General features: G+C 38.6%; 1 protein-coding gene across 1 annotated transcript; it reads right to left on the bottom strand.

The window, feature by feature from the left end:
- Positions 1-5,978: 5,978 nt before the first annotated feature.
- Positions 5,979-14,515, bottom strand: LOC142078673 (carbonic anhydrase 1-like). The gene is given in 8 exon segments (XM_075141575.1): positions 5,979-6,530; positions 6,532-6,558; positions 7,755-7,910; positions 8,908-8,970; positions 9,843-9,938; positions 11,832-11,950; positions 13,133-13,330; positions 14,254-14,515. Coding segments are annotated over 8 exon segments (840 nt in total). The 5' UTR covers positions 14,351-14,515; the 3' UTR covers positions 5,979-6,446.
- Positions 14,516-14,655: the final 140 nt, after the last annotated feature.

Genomic DNA, 14,655 nt, shown 5'->3' with positions numbered 1-14,655 from the left:
GAAACAATTCTGTAGGTCTTGGCAGAGCTTTCCTTTGCATTAATTATCCAAAGCTGTCTGGAGGCTTTCCCTGGAGCCTTTCTCTCCCTTGACCCAATAACAAAAGAATCCATGTTACAAACTTTGCTGTGGGATATGTAATGGAAATGTAAAACCCAACATCGTTATCTGGCAGCCTTGTAAAATCCTGTCTAATGTTAATCCTACAGGACTTGTTCAAGGGTTGAAAACACTCTGAATAGTTGGAGTGTGACCATTTCAGGCATTCCTCTTGCATATGTGCATTTTCACAGACAGAAGACACACTGGCTCCATTGGACCATGCCTCCAAAGTATGTTGCCATTGCAGAAACGGCTTGTGTGGTTCCGTGAAGATAACTAAGAAATAAGGGTCTTTGAAAGGATATTAGACCACACTTCACAACAGTGCGAATCAATGGAAGAGTGCACAGTTTGGTGAGGGAAGGAGGGGGACGCGCAGATCTGGCCTCCCCAGAGGACTGCAGAGAAGCCCAATTGCTTGCACAGAAGCGGCTGTGGATGTCCTCCTCCCTGCTCTTCCTCATGGGGAACCTCCCGATAAGACAGGGGTGCTCCTGTTGCTGACAGCTTTTTGTGTCACTACCACCAAATCTGTCCTAGCACATTTTTCAAGGGTAAATCTAAATGTTTCCTGGTGACACGTTGTTGGTGTGCCAAGAGTTCGTGTCTCCTTATCGTGAGGAAGCAGTTTGGATTCAAGGGGCAGCCCAGATGACCAGATTGCCCCGGCCTCAGCTCTCTCCTGATTAACGCCCCTCCAGCTAAAGGAGCAGGGCAGGAGAGAGTCTGTTCAGAACCGTTTGTAAGAGTATTGGCAGTGCATGACGTGGTCTTTTATATTCATTCATGTTATTACATTGCTCTGGGAACCGAATGTCCCAGACAGAGATGAGATTTTATTGCATTAGATTTTGTCATGTCAGACACTTTTTTTCCCCAGTCTTTTGGCCTCATTCACTGCTTTATCCTGTTCAACTTCAGTCAATGCGCAGTTTGCTAAAGATTTCAGTGAGAACGAGCGCAGGCCAAATCATCGCCACAACTCAAATTTGTGGTGCCTCAAAAAAATGCATCCTTGTGCCGCCAGGATGCCTGTGCGTGTCTGATGGTTTTGTGACCAAAAGGTCAAAAACGCTGCTTAGGAAACTGTCTTACCCGATGCTGACAAAGTCAGTGCTCATCTACGCGGGGGTGAGCCTGGCGGCGAGCGGGCTCAGCCAGGGCTGAATTCAGCGATGCGGCTGCAGCCGGGGCCTGGCGCGGGTCGCACACAGCCGAGCCGCAGGCCCGTCCCCCGGCCATGCTCTGTGGCAGTGTTTTGGTGGACGGACGCTGCCCCCCTGCCCCGCCGTATCCGGTTACTGAGGCGTCGCTCCGGCAGCCATCATCCCGCCCGGCGACGCGCCAAGAGCCGCCGGGCATGCGACATGCTCAGTCGCCCCTCGGCCATCCTCGGGTTTGTCTTGCTTGGGCGAGGTGGGTGTCCTGAGGAGAGGTAAACGCTGTTCAAAGGGTATGTGAGGAACGAAGCTGATTCCCCTCCGGGGTGGGAGGAGAAAGGGAACCTTGGGGCCTTCCCCAGCTCACTCTTAAATTTCCACCGTGGAGTGTGTGTGTGTATATTTATGAGAAAATTAAGCAGAGGCCACACATTGCCTGATACACTGAATATCAGGGATAAGATATTCCCGCCTCTCGATTTCACAGATTTATCCAAATGTGAGCAGTAGCTCTCCACAGACAAAATAGGAAGTGAACGTAATGGATATCTAAAAGGGGATCATCAGGTGGCGATAGTTTGGCGATGAGGGAAGTGCTCATTTCAGGCTGCGGGAACAGAAAGTGCTGCTGCCGTCACTGCTCCCAAAATGGCACAGCTTGGTCCTGCATCCGCTCGGGCTCCATGGACCCCGGCAGGCCAGCGCCCTGCGGCAGCACCACCCTTTGCTCGTCTGCTGGAAGCCGCCGGGACGCCTTGGGGATGAAGGGCACTTGGTCCCTCGGGGGAGCAGGTGCCTCGTTGTCATCAGGACTCCATTAGCACTCTTCTGAGAGGAACCTTACGCCTTTGGCTGACTTAGTGCTGCAACGGATAGCCCTTAAGCAAATTAGTCACAGTATACAGTACTGGCATGAACACAATCCCAAAGGTGTATTTTTCCTATACATACGCTATTTAAGCTGACTTGGCTCTAGCTACACTATGGTGAACTTAGTGGTACAATTTAGTTTGTTGATTTTAAAGTTTTTACGGTTACCTCAGAGCATTGCAAAAGACTTAATGGCTTAAGCAGTCAAAAAATAAATGCATTTTACTTGAGCTCTGTGCTAATGCGGAAAAACTCAAATAAGGCATGCAAGGAAGCTATAATGCATTACCATAGCATAGGCAGCAGTACACCATTAAACCTGGTGGGATTTTTTCAGCAATTTTTTTCTTTTCTTTTCTTTGATAAATAATGCAGTCAAGAAATTCAGAATAACTAGCAAATGTGTTGATTTTGACAAGCAGTTTTGCTTGAAAAACAATTTTAAAAGTTTCAACATGTAGTATTTTCTAAATGGTCTACCACAACTGACTTCAGTTTTAAGTGGTTTCTTCCACTGCTCAGTGTTGTTGGTAGCTGCTTCCAAGCCCCGCGTTTCCCATCCTGTTCTGCTGGGCTTGCTCAGCACTACAGCCCTGCATTGCTCCACCTGTTATAGACAGGATTAACGATGCAGAGGATTCCCAGAAAGTCCTGTGAAAGAAGTGAGACTTCTTATACAAGGTCTTTCCTTTTCCAAAAGATCTACAGACTCTACAGTAAAATCCCTAAGATGTATCAGGAGCTATTAACTAGGCTTCCTCAGGCTATCATCTCATCTACAGGTTTTTATCTGGGCATTCTCAAAGCACACTTACCAGTTGACACCTTTTTGGTTATAACAGTACACTTCTTCCCTCAACATGAGGGAAAAGTTGATTTAGGAAGGATTTTCTAAGGAAAAAATGAATGTGGAACATTAACCAACCCAATTTTGTCTTACAACCCCGACGAAGGAGTCCTGGTTAATGTGCCCACCAGAGATCAAGATGGAAGGGGTTGCTTCAGCCTGATCTGAAGCCCATTCTGCTGATCAGATGCTAAATGCTAAGTGTACACTACTTTTTCACATCTGTGGAGCTACACAAGGGAACTTTATTTTAGCAATGTTACTGTATTTTGAAAGTCTTTACAAGATGAGGAGAAGATTAACAGAAGTTCTCTAGATGAGTGGCATCTGTAGTAGCTTGCATTTGCCTGTTTCTCTGTCATTTGGGACTAAAGGTGACTAATTTACTGTGGGGTTTGGCTGTTGATGCACAGCAAACAGATACTAATATTTTTATGTACGAATAAAATATGAGAAAACAATTAATTCTGGTAAAAGGCAGAAATGGTATTCTTAAAATAAGACTTTAAAATATTTATGTTTTTCTGTGTAATTTCCTCAAGTCTTTGCCATTGAGAAATCACTCATTCAAACTACTGCACTGGGTAATTTTCCTTTCCATCTCTTTTATATTGCCAGCAAGTACCATTAGATGTCAATATAGTGATAGCTTTATGTCCTAAAATAAAATCCTGTTTGTATTTTGTTCTCTTTCTTTGCTGTTAAGATAAGGGATCTTTCCTTCACTGGTAGTCAAAGTCTAGAGATACTATGAAATGAGCTTTCCTTTTCTTTATCAAGTCAAGGACATTTCCTTTGCCTTACCATTTCCTAGACTATGAATTGCTTATTCATTTTCTTGGTTGTCATAATCAGATCCATTTGATTTTCACACTTTTTCCTACTTGATGTTTTCACTTGTATTTTATTAAAGTAAATTTCCAAAGCAGTTACACAAAAAGAAGCAGGGTGAAGTCATTTATGTTGGAGACGAACTTGAGACAAACCAATGGATCCAGCTGCCCACTCCCTGTCACCCTTGTGCACACATGCAAAGGTCTCCAACTGATTGAATCCACAGCTCTGCAGCTCAGGGCCACTCAATCTGAGAAATTATAAGATATAGCTTAGGACACTAGTTAGAGAGCTTTTTAAAGAGACTCTGAATGAAACAGCTCTGTATAGGATGCTGCTATTCTGCCTAACAGATTTGTTCCCATTTCTCAAATGTGTGCCTGTTGTGATGTCTTTGTGAAGTTTAATTTTTTTGCCATCACAAGGAAGATGCCTCCTCTGAAACCAGTCGATGTAGCTGTGCCTCTGTTCTCAATTTTCCCACAAGCACCATCAGATTTTTTTCTGGAGAACTGAGAGGAGTGAAAATTATTATCTTCCTGTTCATGGCAGTTAAAGAGATGATGCAGTTGTTGCACTAAGGCAGAGACAAGTGGTGTGGTTTCAGGATCACTCATTAAGAAGGTATCAATTACCTGAGGGAATTTGTAAGATCTTTTTGTAAGCTTATGAACAGAAAGAGGCATTTTACTAGCTTTGCTTAATAAGGTAATAGGAATAGGTATTGCTGATGAGGACGGCAGGAATATCTGACTGAATGTTGATATGTCTGCTTTTTAATTAGCACAGAAGTAGAGACTACTTTTGAATACTGAGCTCCTCATTCCCGTGCTCATGGGTGAGCTCCCATTTTGTTCATGATTCTGCATCAGAGATTGATATTATTAGGAAAAGAAGCTTTTCTGACAAGAGCGAGATTCTTGTTCATAAAGGTGGAGGTCTAAAACTAAGCTGGAGTATTACATTTTAGTTGTCATGTGCTTATCTGCAGTTTGTGCTCACCCTTCTGCACTTTCAATTAACAATTTTTCCTTTAGTTCCAAGCTAGGATAATAAGACTAAATGACCTCTCCTTTTTTTCAGGTGTAAATTGCTTGTGATATCTCAAAACCTTTTTCATATGAAAAGTTAGCAATAACAAATAAATGTGGCACCTGTTTTGGAACAGTATAAAGAAAGGTCTTGGTCTGATTTTATTGTGTTTCTTACAAATGCTTTGCATCGAATTAAGTTAGAGTCTTGACTTCTGTCATCATGCTTAACAGGCTAATGGCACAAGGCAGCAAGGGTACACAAGCCAGCCAGGTATAATATAATTTGATTGGGGCAAGTAATTAGTTATTCATTTCACATGTTCTGGTATGATAATTGTTGCCACTACCTTATGGTGGCAAGTCACAGACCAAGGCCTTATTGATCCAGTTGTTGGATACATACACTGGTTAGCTGAACAAGTGGACCTAGGAGTATGTCCCACTCAATGCAGCAGAGGCGGTATTTTGCATTTGAAGCAATTCAGCTTTTGAATATGTTGGGAACATGGATTTGAAAATTTTCTGTACTTTATAGAGGAAATGTGAGGAACTGTAAATGTTTACAGCACTGTTTTTACTGTATAGTCAAAGGCATGCAAATGTTAAAGAAGAAACTATATCTGTAGCAACATGTGCTGCAAAACCCCAACAGATAATAGCCACTTATGTAATTTAAGGAAGGTAGTTCGTCATTTCAGTCAAATAACATTTAAGTTACATAATGGGGTCAACTGGAAGCCTAATTTCTGTTCTAATGCTTTATGTTCCTTGTAGAGTCTGACTTTATCTTCTTCAGACCTTTGCCACTGCTGGCTATTAAATAATTCAGTTGTCACTGCTGGAGCCATTTGCACAGCTGAGTACTGCTTTGCTTGAGAAATAGTGAAACTGGTACCGTAAGTGTGTGACTTAAATGTACAGCCAGACCAAGGTGCTTTATTTTTCCATGGATATACGTCTAATAATTCTTTACTAGATCTGCAGGTAAAATAAACCAGCAATTATTGCACAATTTCTTTTAAAACACTGATAGCATAGCACTGTTACAATACTGTTTCATTTCAAAGTGCTTTCTTTATTAATTTAATTTTAATCAGACATACATCAGCTAAACTAGAAAAAGAAACCATTTTTAGTAGCCAAATCAACAATAACCCATTAGTAATTGCCATTAACAGTAGCAATTTCTTTGCAAAAAACAACAGACATCTCATACAGTTGCATAAACTCTCTTTGTGGGAAGCTGAGCACTGATTAATTTCACTCTGAACAATTACTTTGCTTCTTATCACCACAGTTTACTTAGCACATCAAAAGGAACGTGAAGATTCATTAAAAATTTTAAAGTACATTTCACTGTTAAAAGTCATGCATTAAAACAGATTAGTTGCCTACCACAAAAAGAATATAGATTAATTCCAGTAAAAGCACTAGCCTAATGCCACAGTGAGTTACAACAGCTTCTGGCAGGACAGGAATATTGCCGCTAAGAACACATGCACATTCTCATTTTTTGGTAGATTTTTTCCGTAGTCTTTGTTTGGATATGTTGCTCTTGATGAGCAGACTGTGCTCCAGATTTGCTTTGGTTGTCTGGAATTAGCCTCTCACCACTCTGCCTTTCAGCAGTTGGGGTTGCCGGTGATTGCTCAGTATGGGGCAAGGTGCTTCCCCTTTAACAGAAGGACAGGATTGTGCAGAATTGAGCCAGCTAAAAGGGGAGAGGAAGGAAGGGATACATTTAGCTTTTCACTTTTATATTGCATGTCAGTGAGAAATTGTTATACCTCCCAACTAACTTTCTATTTAAAAAAAAAAATTAGGCTTCATAATATTAAATTAATCCAGTGATGATTCAGAATCTATGCTGCCGCAGAAGTACTGGAACGAACAACTATCTTTGAATGGTTCACCCCTATATCCAACTACCACAGAAACTTTCAGACACTGGTACCACTGTGTTATCACCTATGTAAGAAAAATGGGGTTTGATAAATTAAAAATATCACCAATTGTGAAAGTAAAAACCGATACCTTAGAACTAATTCAACCTGCTTTAAACATTGCTTTTTATGCCAAACTATTTGTACTTAATTTCTATCTCCTATCCATTGAATAGACCAGTTAATAACACCTTGAACAAATATTAAGGATCTTCATAATACCCAATTTATTTCTACATGCGTGCTTTTTATTTTCAAAGATTCAAAGTACTTAACTAGCCTTATCTGGAAAGATATTAATTCAAACACCTTTGGAAGCACAGGTGGCAATAATTTAACTGCATACGACAGTTTCATACGAGTTTAGAACAAAAAGAATATTTACCTCGATAAGGCCGGTGAGGGATATTTAGCTTGTCCTACAGACATTATTAGGAAATAATGCAATAATAAAGCAATTGGTACAGCTCCTAACCACTCTATCATAGCCCTGAATGGAGAACTATACTCTGGCTATTTGATCTTGTGGCACATCACAAAACTCCCTGCTTAGGCAGGTTTTTTGGCTGAGATTTGATGAGAACGTGAATTTCTTTTGGGGAGTCTTGTAGGAATGAAGATGGGAAGAATTCAGCTTTCTGCCTGGCTTCTGCTTTGGGAGACACAGCACTGCAAGGAAGTTTAAATAAGCAAATCGCCTTTCTTGGAGTAATGGAAGCAACTCCACCAATCTGAAGTCATCTTATCTCAATTCCCAAAGACTTTGTAAATGTGAGTAGCCTAACCCAGCTGAGGCAGAATCATAAGTGTTTATTAAAAGCAATAATGTGGTGCAAAGGTAGTACTCATTTTACAATAAAAATGAGACAAATAAACCTAAAAAAATGCAGCAATACAATGTAAAATGATAATGTCCCTGAAGCTAAAAGACCCAAGAAGGGTCTTGTTCCTTGTAATACTGTACCTGCTCTGACCTGATATTAATTGGCTCTTTAAGGATAATCCAGATGACACTCTCATGGAGGAGAGGGTGAGCCAGAGAGCCATTGTAGGTCCAGTAATCCATGGATTTAGGCAGTAGGCTTGAAGGATCAAAATCAGGAAAGGGAGCTTGCTTACCCTGTGGAAGATACGCTGGGTTAATGAAACCCATGAGTAAGATAGGATTTACATCTCAGGCTACAAGGGAATGTGCTCCTAAATTAGAGGAGGTCATTTCAAAACACTACTGTTTTCTCATAGCATCAGAGGTGAGTTGCTCGCCCTGGTGATGAGTTTGACACTAAGGTACATCTAGGGCTGGCACCGCCGACAATAAGCAGGGTTACTCAAAAAAACCAAAGAAAAAACAGCTTCCCCCCGAAATGGTATCAGATACCAAAGAGTTCAGTCATCACTGATGAAAGGGTTGTGGTGGTGTTTTTTTTTTTTTCAAAATACTGAACTCTGTCTTCCTGAGCAAGCAAAACATTTCAGTGTATAATTAATTATGAGCTGTCTGTTGAGGCTAAAGGGAGGATTCACACATGTTGATAATGTTTGCATGTTCAGGGTCAAAGTCTACATTCCTTTTTAAAATCCTGTGGGAGATGCTGTATTGTATTTTTAACATGCTTCACTAAAATTCAGATATTCAGATTCTGTCTCCGCTTATCCTGTGCCTTTATGAGAGGCTTACTGGGAATAGTCACTGCTTTACAAGACAGCTTAAGAAAAGTGCAGTTCTGGTGTTATTTCTTCTCTCTTTTTTTCCCTCCTTCAACTGAGTGAAACTTCAGTTTGGTTATTGTGAGACTGTGCTGGTGGTGGACACCAGGGGTAATTTTAAATGGACAGACAGATGTATGGAAGTGTAGGATTAGGTAGAAATCAGGAACTGTGTACTCTTACTCTTACACAAAGATCCCATAGCTGTCTACAGTGTGGAGCCCCAACAATACAAAATATCATATGGGATCCCATAAACTCATGTCCAGGATCATGCTTTCAGCTCCCACCCTCCTTCAGCTGAACCCCTGCATTATTCTGAAGTCTTCAAAAAGGCAGATGAAAGACTGCGTAGATTTTAATTTAAATAATCTGTATATTATCATGATCAGGCTGTGATTATGTTTTACCTTAGTCTTTACTGAATCCAAGGCCTTCAAGACACCTTTCAGGTTTTCATTGCATAAGCCCAGCTGTAAATAAAAAAATACTTTCAAATCCTAAATATGTAACAACAGCTTTATTCTAACAGAATCAAGAATAAGAATATGCTTTATAAATGTTGATTAGTTTAGCTTTGCAAATCCACTATGAACGAGACAAAATTTAGAACTTTTAAGGAAATAATAGGAAGTTTTGCTTCTGCTTTGCAGAGTAATGCAAACAATAGTGCAAAAATAATCTGTGGTTCAGAAATATATGATTGTTTTGATCATATGAGCTTATCCTTGAAATTCGCTTTGAAAACATTCAGAGAAATGGTATCTTTTTTGCAATGTGACCTATGAGTAATTATATTTTAGCAGTATATAATAACAGACAATATTATATTATATTTCCTTAATATAACAAAGTCCTTAATAATAAGGAATTCTTTTTCCTGCCTCAGTTGGTTTTGAAAGGCTAAATATGTCATGTGCATGGATTCAAGATTTCCTGGAGTTCTAATTTAGAATTTTCTTTTCTGATTGATAGACAGTAATAGCACACGTGACTCAAACCGTCTTTTTGTGAAAGTTCACATCACTGTTAATGGAGTGGAAAGCAAACACAAACCGTGTGAGCATTGCCTGTTACAAAGGTGGACGAAACACCACAACCTTACTAGCACTCATGCCTTTAAAGCACAGCTCTTCTTGAAAGCTCTGTGGATGAAATGGGGATTTGGGTAAAACGCGCATGTAGAAGCATGGGCAAAGCTGGCAACGTGGGCTAAATCAGGATAAGAGACAGTCATTGGCCACCAATTTAACACAAAGACGTGTTTTTCCTAGTCCTTGTCACTGACTGTATTTTTGATAAAGGGAAGAGAGACACATGTGTTTTCAGTCTGTCAGTAACTGACCTTCAGGAAAACAGTGACAATTGCCAAGCCATCTGGCTTGTTGAAAGCCTCAGCTACATTTGAATACTTGTCCATGTTCCAGTGAATGAGATGAAGCTAGAAAGCAATTGACAGGATCATTTTTGTTGGTTCTATCACAAAGAAATGCCGCAATTAGAGTAAAATAGTTAGAAACGCCACTCTGCACTCTTAGGGTCTGACCGTGAAACTGAGAACGTGCTTGTGAACGCCTGCAGATTTATGGTGTTCTGCTGAATTGCCCTGGCATTGTCAGGACTCATACCCAGGCTTTATCTTGGGGTATGCAGAACTGCACGTATTCCTGAAAGCAATTTAGGGGTAAGTAGACAGAGATGTGGAAAATCACAACTTACAAGGGACATATATTTTTCTAATTCTACTGCTAACAGTCTCCTGTGCATGACTTTATTTCCATGTCTTTAAAAATGTAATATATTAAGTAGCATTTTGAGGAGCGTAACCGCTTTATTACACATGGTGCACTATTTATTCACAGTAGTCCCATTTACTGCAAAAGATTGATAGTATGGCCATGAACATCATGCCTATGGATGGTTTATATTCAACATAGATATTTCAACAACTTTTCAGTTTTGACAGTATTTGCTTTAATAGAGTTTTAAGGAACTTTTTTTCATCCTAGTATGTTGCTTATTATATCTTGAGCTATTTTTCGTGTGAAATACAAATTTCCAAGAACTTATAGAACTTTAAATGCCCTCTCACCTATGAATATTCTTAGCGACTCCTTAGCAACTGTTTAACTCTATGGCAATAGACTAGTCCAGGATTATTTGTATAATGTTTCAGCAACATGGTCACAGAAAACATCAAAACTTCTTAAAATACAAGGAGGACATTCTAAAATAGAGACAGAACACGGAAATTACCATATAAAGCACATAATTTAAAAATTCTGATTTAAATAAGATTTTTTTAAAATTTCTGGTATTTTTTAAAGCTGAATTCCTGTCTTTTCAACTTAACATCCTACTGTTTCAACATATTTAAACTATTGATTCAAAGCAGACTAATAAACACTTAATCATGTGCTGCTTAAACACAGCTTAAGTGCACTAAACACAGCTTAAGTGCACTATCTCTTTACAGCAGAAAGCAATTCTAAAGGGACACCCCTTTCTTATCTTGGCTGTATCAAATGAGATAGCTTTAGCACTCTCAACAGCGGACAATCTCCTATTAGGAACACACTTCTGGCTGTGTGTTCCTAATGCCTAAATTAAAAATTTATAATCCATCTCATTAGGTTCTCATGTTGTAATGTTCCTAAAATCTAAAAAGCTGCCAAAGATAACATTACATGGATTGAACACGAATTATTTGTTGGCATGTTGATGACTATTAGCAGGACACTAAGACACTGGAAACCAAATAAAATCTGTTACTTTAGAGATGGTTTTTAATTTTTGTAAAAGAGACCTTGCTTCATTATCTGAAGACATTTAATGTACTTGACAGCTGCTGAGGCCCTTACTAGATAACATTTTACCTCTTTCTCTCCATTAATTTCTTCTGGGTTTCCTTCTTATTTGCTGTTCTTGAAAAGCCAGAAAAAAAAATCAGCATGCTTGTAGCTTTGAGGAGCTCCAGCTATAATTATAGTGGGGCATTTCTAAAAAGCAGCTGATTTAGTATTAAGCTGAATGTACTTGTACAGCTGACCTTTTTAACATTTAGCAGATGTTATTTAGTTTTATACCTGCACCTTTCGGCTCTATTTCATTATTTAAATATGGATTTAGACTATCTAAATTTAGATTAATAAGTACCAACCACAAAACCCAATTTGCTCTTGCAAAGTCAATTTTGCACATGCAGAGATGGTATTGCTTTGGCAAAATAAAATAATTATCAAAGCTATCTACATATGCTTTTTTTCACCCTAGGGATGATATATGTGACTGGACTTTGAAAAATTGACTTTGACTTTTCTTTCATTGACTCTACCTCTGAGGCATATTCTCTTCCATCCACTGTGTGCTCTGTGCCTTGCTCATCCGTTTGGCCCCGATGGAAATGAAACTGCTGCAATCTGCATGTTCCAGTGAGAGGTCCACCTGTCAGCACTGCAAATGCAGCAAGTAAGGTAAAAACATTAATCAATAAAGTCTTCCTGACAGGCAAGTTACAGATTTCAAAGATTTTATAACGTGCAAGCAGTTTTCTCCATGTTATCATGTTTTGATATTAGATTATTTTTAAACATTTGGAGAAAAAAAATCCCAACAACAGTTTGTGCAGTTAAGCTGAAGTTATTGAAGGAGTTAATTCGAGGTATGCGTATGAGTGCATTGGTTATAGTAAATCTGCATGTCTCCTCAATATGGTTCCAAAATTCAGGTGAAATGTATGTGAATACACCTTCTACTCCAGAGAGAAAACAAAAGGAAAAGTAATGCAGAAAAACAGCAGTTTGCCAGAAACAGTAACTGGATTTTAATAACTGCAGAGGAAACAGTCCTACCTCATGGAATTCACTTCCCACTAAAATTTGTATTATTTATGACAGTATTTTAAACGTCTCTTTCTTCACAGAAGTAACAGTTATAGGTACTTGACATTTTCTGAATTTAGATTATGAGATGCCAGAGGTGTACTCAGATGTTATTGACACTGTTTATTGGTCATTATCATTAATTCCTTGCTTACAAGCACATAAATGTGTATTAATTCCCACTGTGGTAATAGGCACCTGTAATCGTGCATGGTGCTTAGAAATATGTGCCTGGAGTTCTTGCAGCACTTGCAATATTTTAAATCAGCACAAAGAAATCTCCTCCTTTGCTATCAAGGTAACAAGACTCTCTGAGCAAAAAAAACCTAGTCCAGACTGATTTCATATGGAGTTATACTGTGAGTAACTTACATACGTATAAATCTCGCACCGCATGTTGATTTTAAAAAAAAGCACAATTGAGTAACTGTGTTTAGAAACTCTCCTCCTACCTTCCCCTCCCCAAATCAGTGATTATCCTGGAGGTTTTCTACTAGAAAATTACTAGTCCTTTTGCCTTTAACACAAGAACACTTGCCAACAAGTCCTAATTTTAAAGAACATAATTTGGATCTTCTGTGACACTTAAAGGGTGTTACCAACTAGTACAACAAAATTAGCAAGCATACCCTCCTAATCTATATAAATACTCCTGAAAGGCAACTACTCGTGTTTTCTATATAAATTAGAGAAAAAGAGAATGCAAAAAAGAAAATGTCTCACATGCCCCTCTCCAGATCCCTTTTTTACTAACCTGATTGATTGTCCGTATCCTCAAAATTCACATGGAATGAATGGCCAACATTGACAATCTCTTTGCATGTGGAAGGTTTCCAAGTGATCTGGAGAAGCCCCAGAGATGCATCTTTTTTGACTTTCTTGGTTTTAATATCAATAGGAGATTGACAGTCTCCGTTGGCAATAGGGTATAACTTGTGCCAGTAGTCAGGTCCTAGGCAAAATAAATAAATAATTGAAGTTTTCTACTTCAAATTCTGTACATGAATTCAATACTGAATTCATGACACTTTCCCTTGGAACGATTTGTATACATAATACAGATACTTGATATGTTAATAATCCATGTAATTCTGAAAAATTTTTATAAGGAAAAGAAAGAAATATTCAATATATTATAAATAAATCTGATATCTGATTTTCTATTAAAGATAGCTTTTACCATTGTTGCCTTGATAACTCCAGTTCAAACTTGACATTTTTTTCTCCTTGCAAGGTACTGTCTTCTATAAAAAGAAACTACTGGTGCTGATGAAAGCTGTTAAGACAACATCTCTGCTTTGATTTTCTTCTGAATGTCTAACTTACACCTGGGCTTTTATATGCCTGCTTAAACAGTGAAGACAGTAATATTTTCTAACCAATGCTTGATTTCATATGATTTCAGAATGGCATGAGAAACTGTGATAAGAGAAAGGATTGTAACAAGAAAACAGTGTGGTTTGCAATCTGCTTACTTTTTGATTCAGTACATATATTAAGACAGATATGAGTTAGATGCCAAATTAAAATATACATCATTCTAACTGTTCAAATGTTGTCCAAAGACCTTTACACTAAATCTTCACAATCCAAAGGATAATTATGGTGTAAAAGTGCAGACTACACAGAAAGCAATGGATGCTCAGCCTTTTTGAAAATCCATGTCAATGATATAAGACATCTATGTGTGGATTTTAGAACATTAATTTTGACAATCACTAAAAAATAATCAATCTCAGTAGCTTTTAGAGGTGGAAAACAAATAACAACATCAGTGTGCAACAAAATTGTCAATATATTATTAAATATTATATTAATATGACTAGCAATGCTCTCATTAATAAAAGAGGAGGTCCAAAGCCTACTAAGTCCTACCAGCTTCAGATGTTTGGGGAATGATCTCAAGCCATTTTTGTACTGCCAGGAATCTTAAAGGCAATCTTCTTGGGGACTGATACCTGATTAAGTGCATGATTGAAGTCCAACTTCCAAAGTTTTCTCCTGAAGTAGGTCCTATCTTGTAGTTCAAGAATATTTACACACAATTACCTATTTCTTCAGTAATAAGATACCACGCCCCGACTCTCTGTTTTAAAGCTAAGTTCTACTAATACATATGGGATTTTGCCTGTCTTAAACTCTGTCTCATACATGCTTAAAAGTAGGATTGTATTTTTAGGACTGTATGCTTGACAAGTACTGCAGCATAGTTAATTGTGGTATTATCTATATTTGTAACCATTTGAACTGAGTGTATGGAGTAATTATTTCTATATA

This window comes from Calonectris borealis, chromosome 2 (assembly GCF_964195595.1).
Source record: "Calonectris borealis chromosome 2, bCalBor7.hap1.2, whole genome shotgun sequence".
In the NCBI taxonomy this organism is placed as follows: Eukaryota; Metazoa; Chordata; class Aves; order Procellariiformes; family Procellariidae; genus Calonectris; species Calonectris borealis.
The sequence above is the reverse complement of the archived record's forward strand: the minus strand, read 5'-3'. Positions and strand labels throughout refer to the sequence as shown.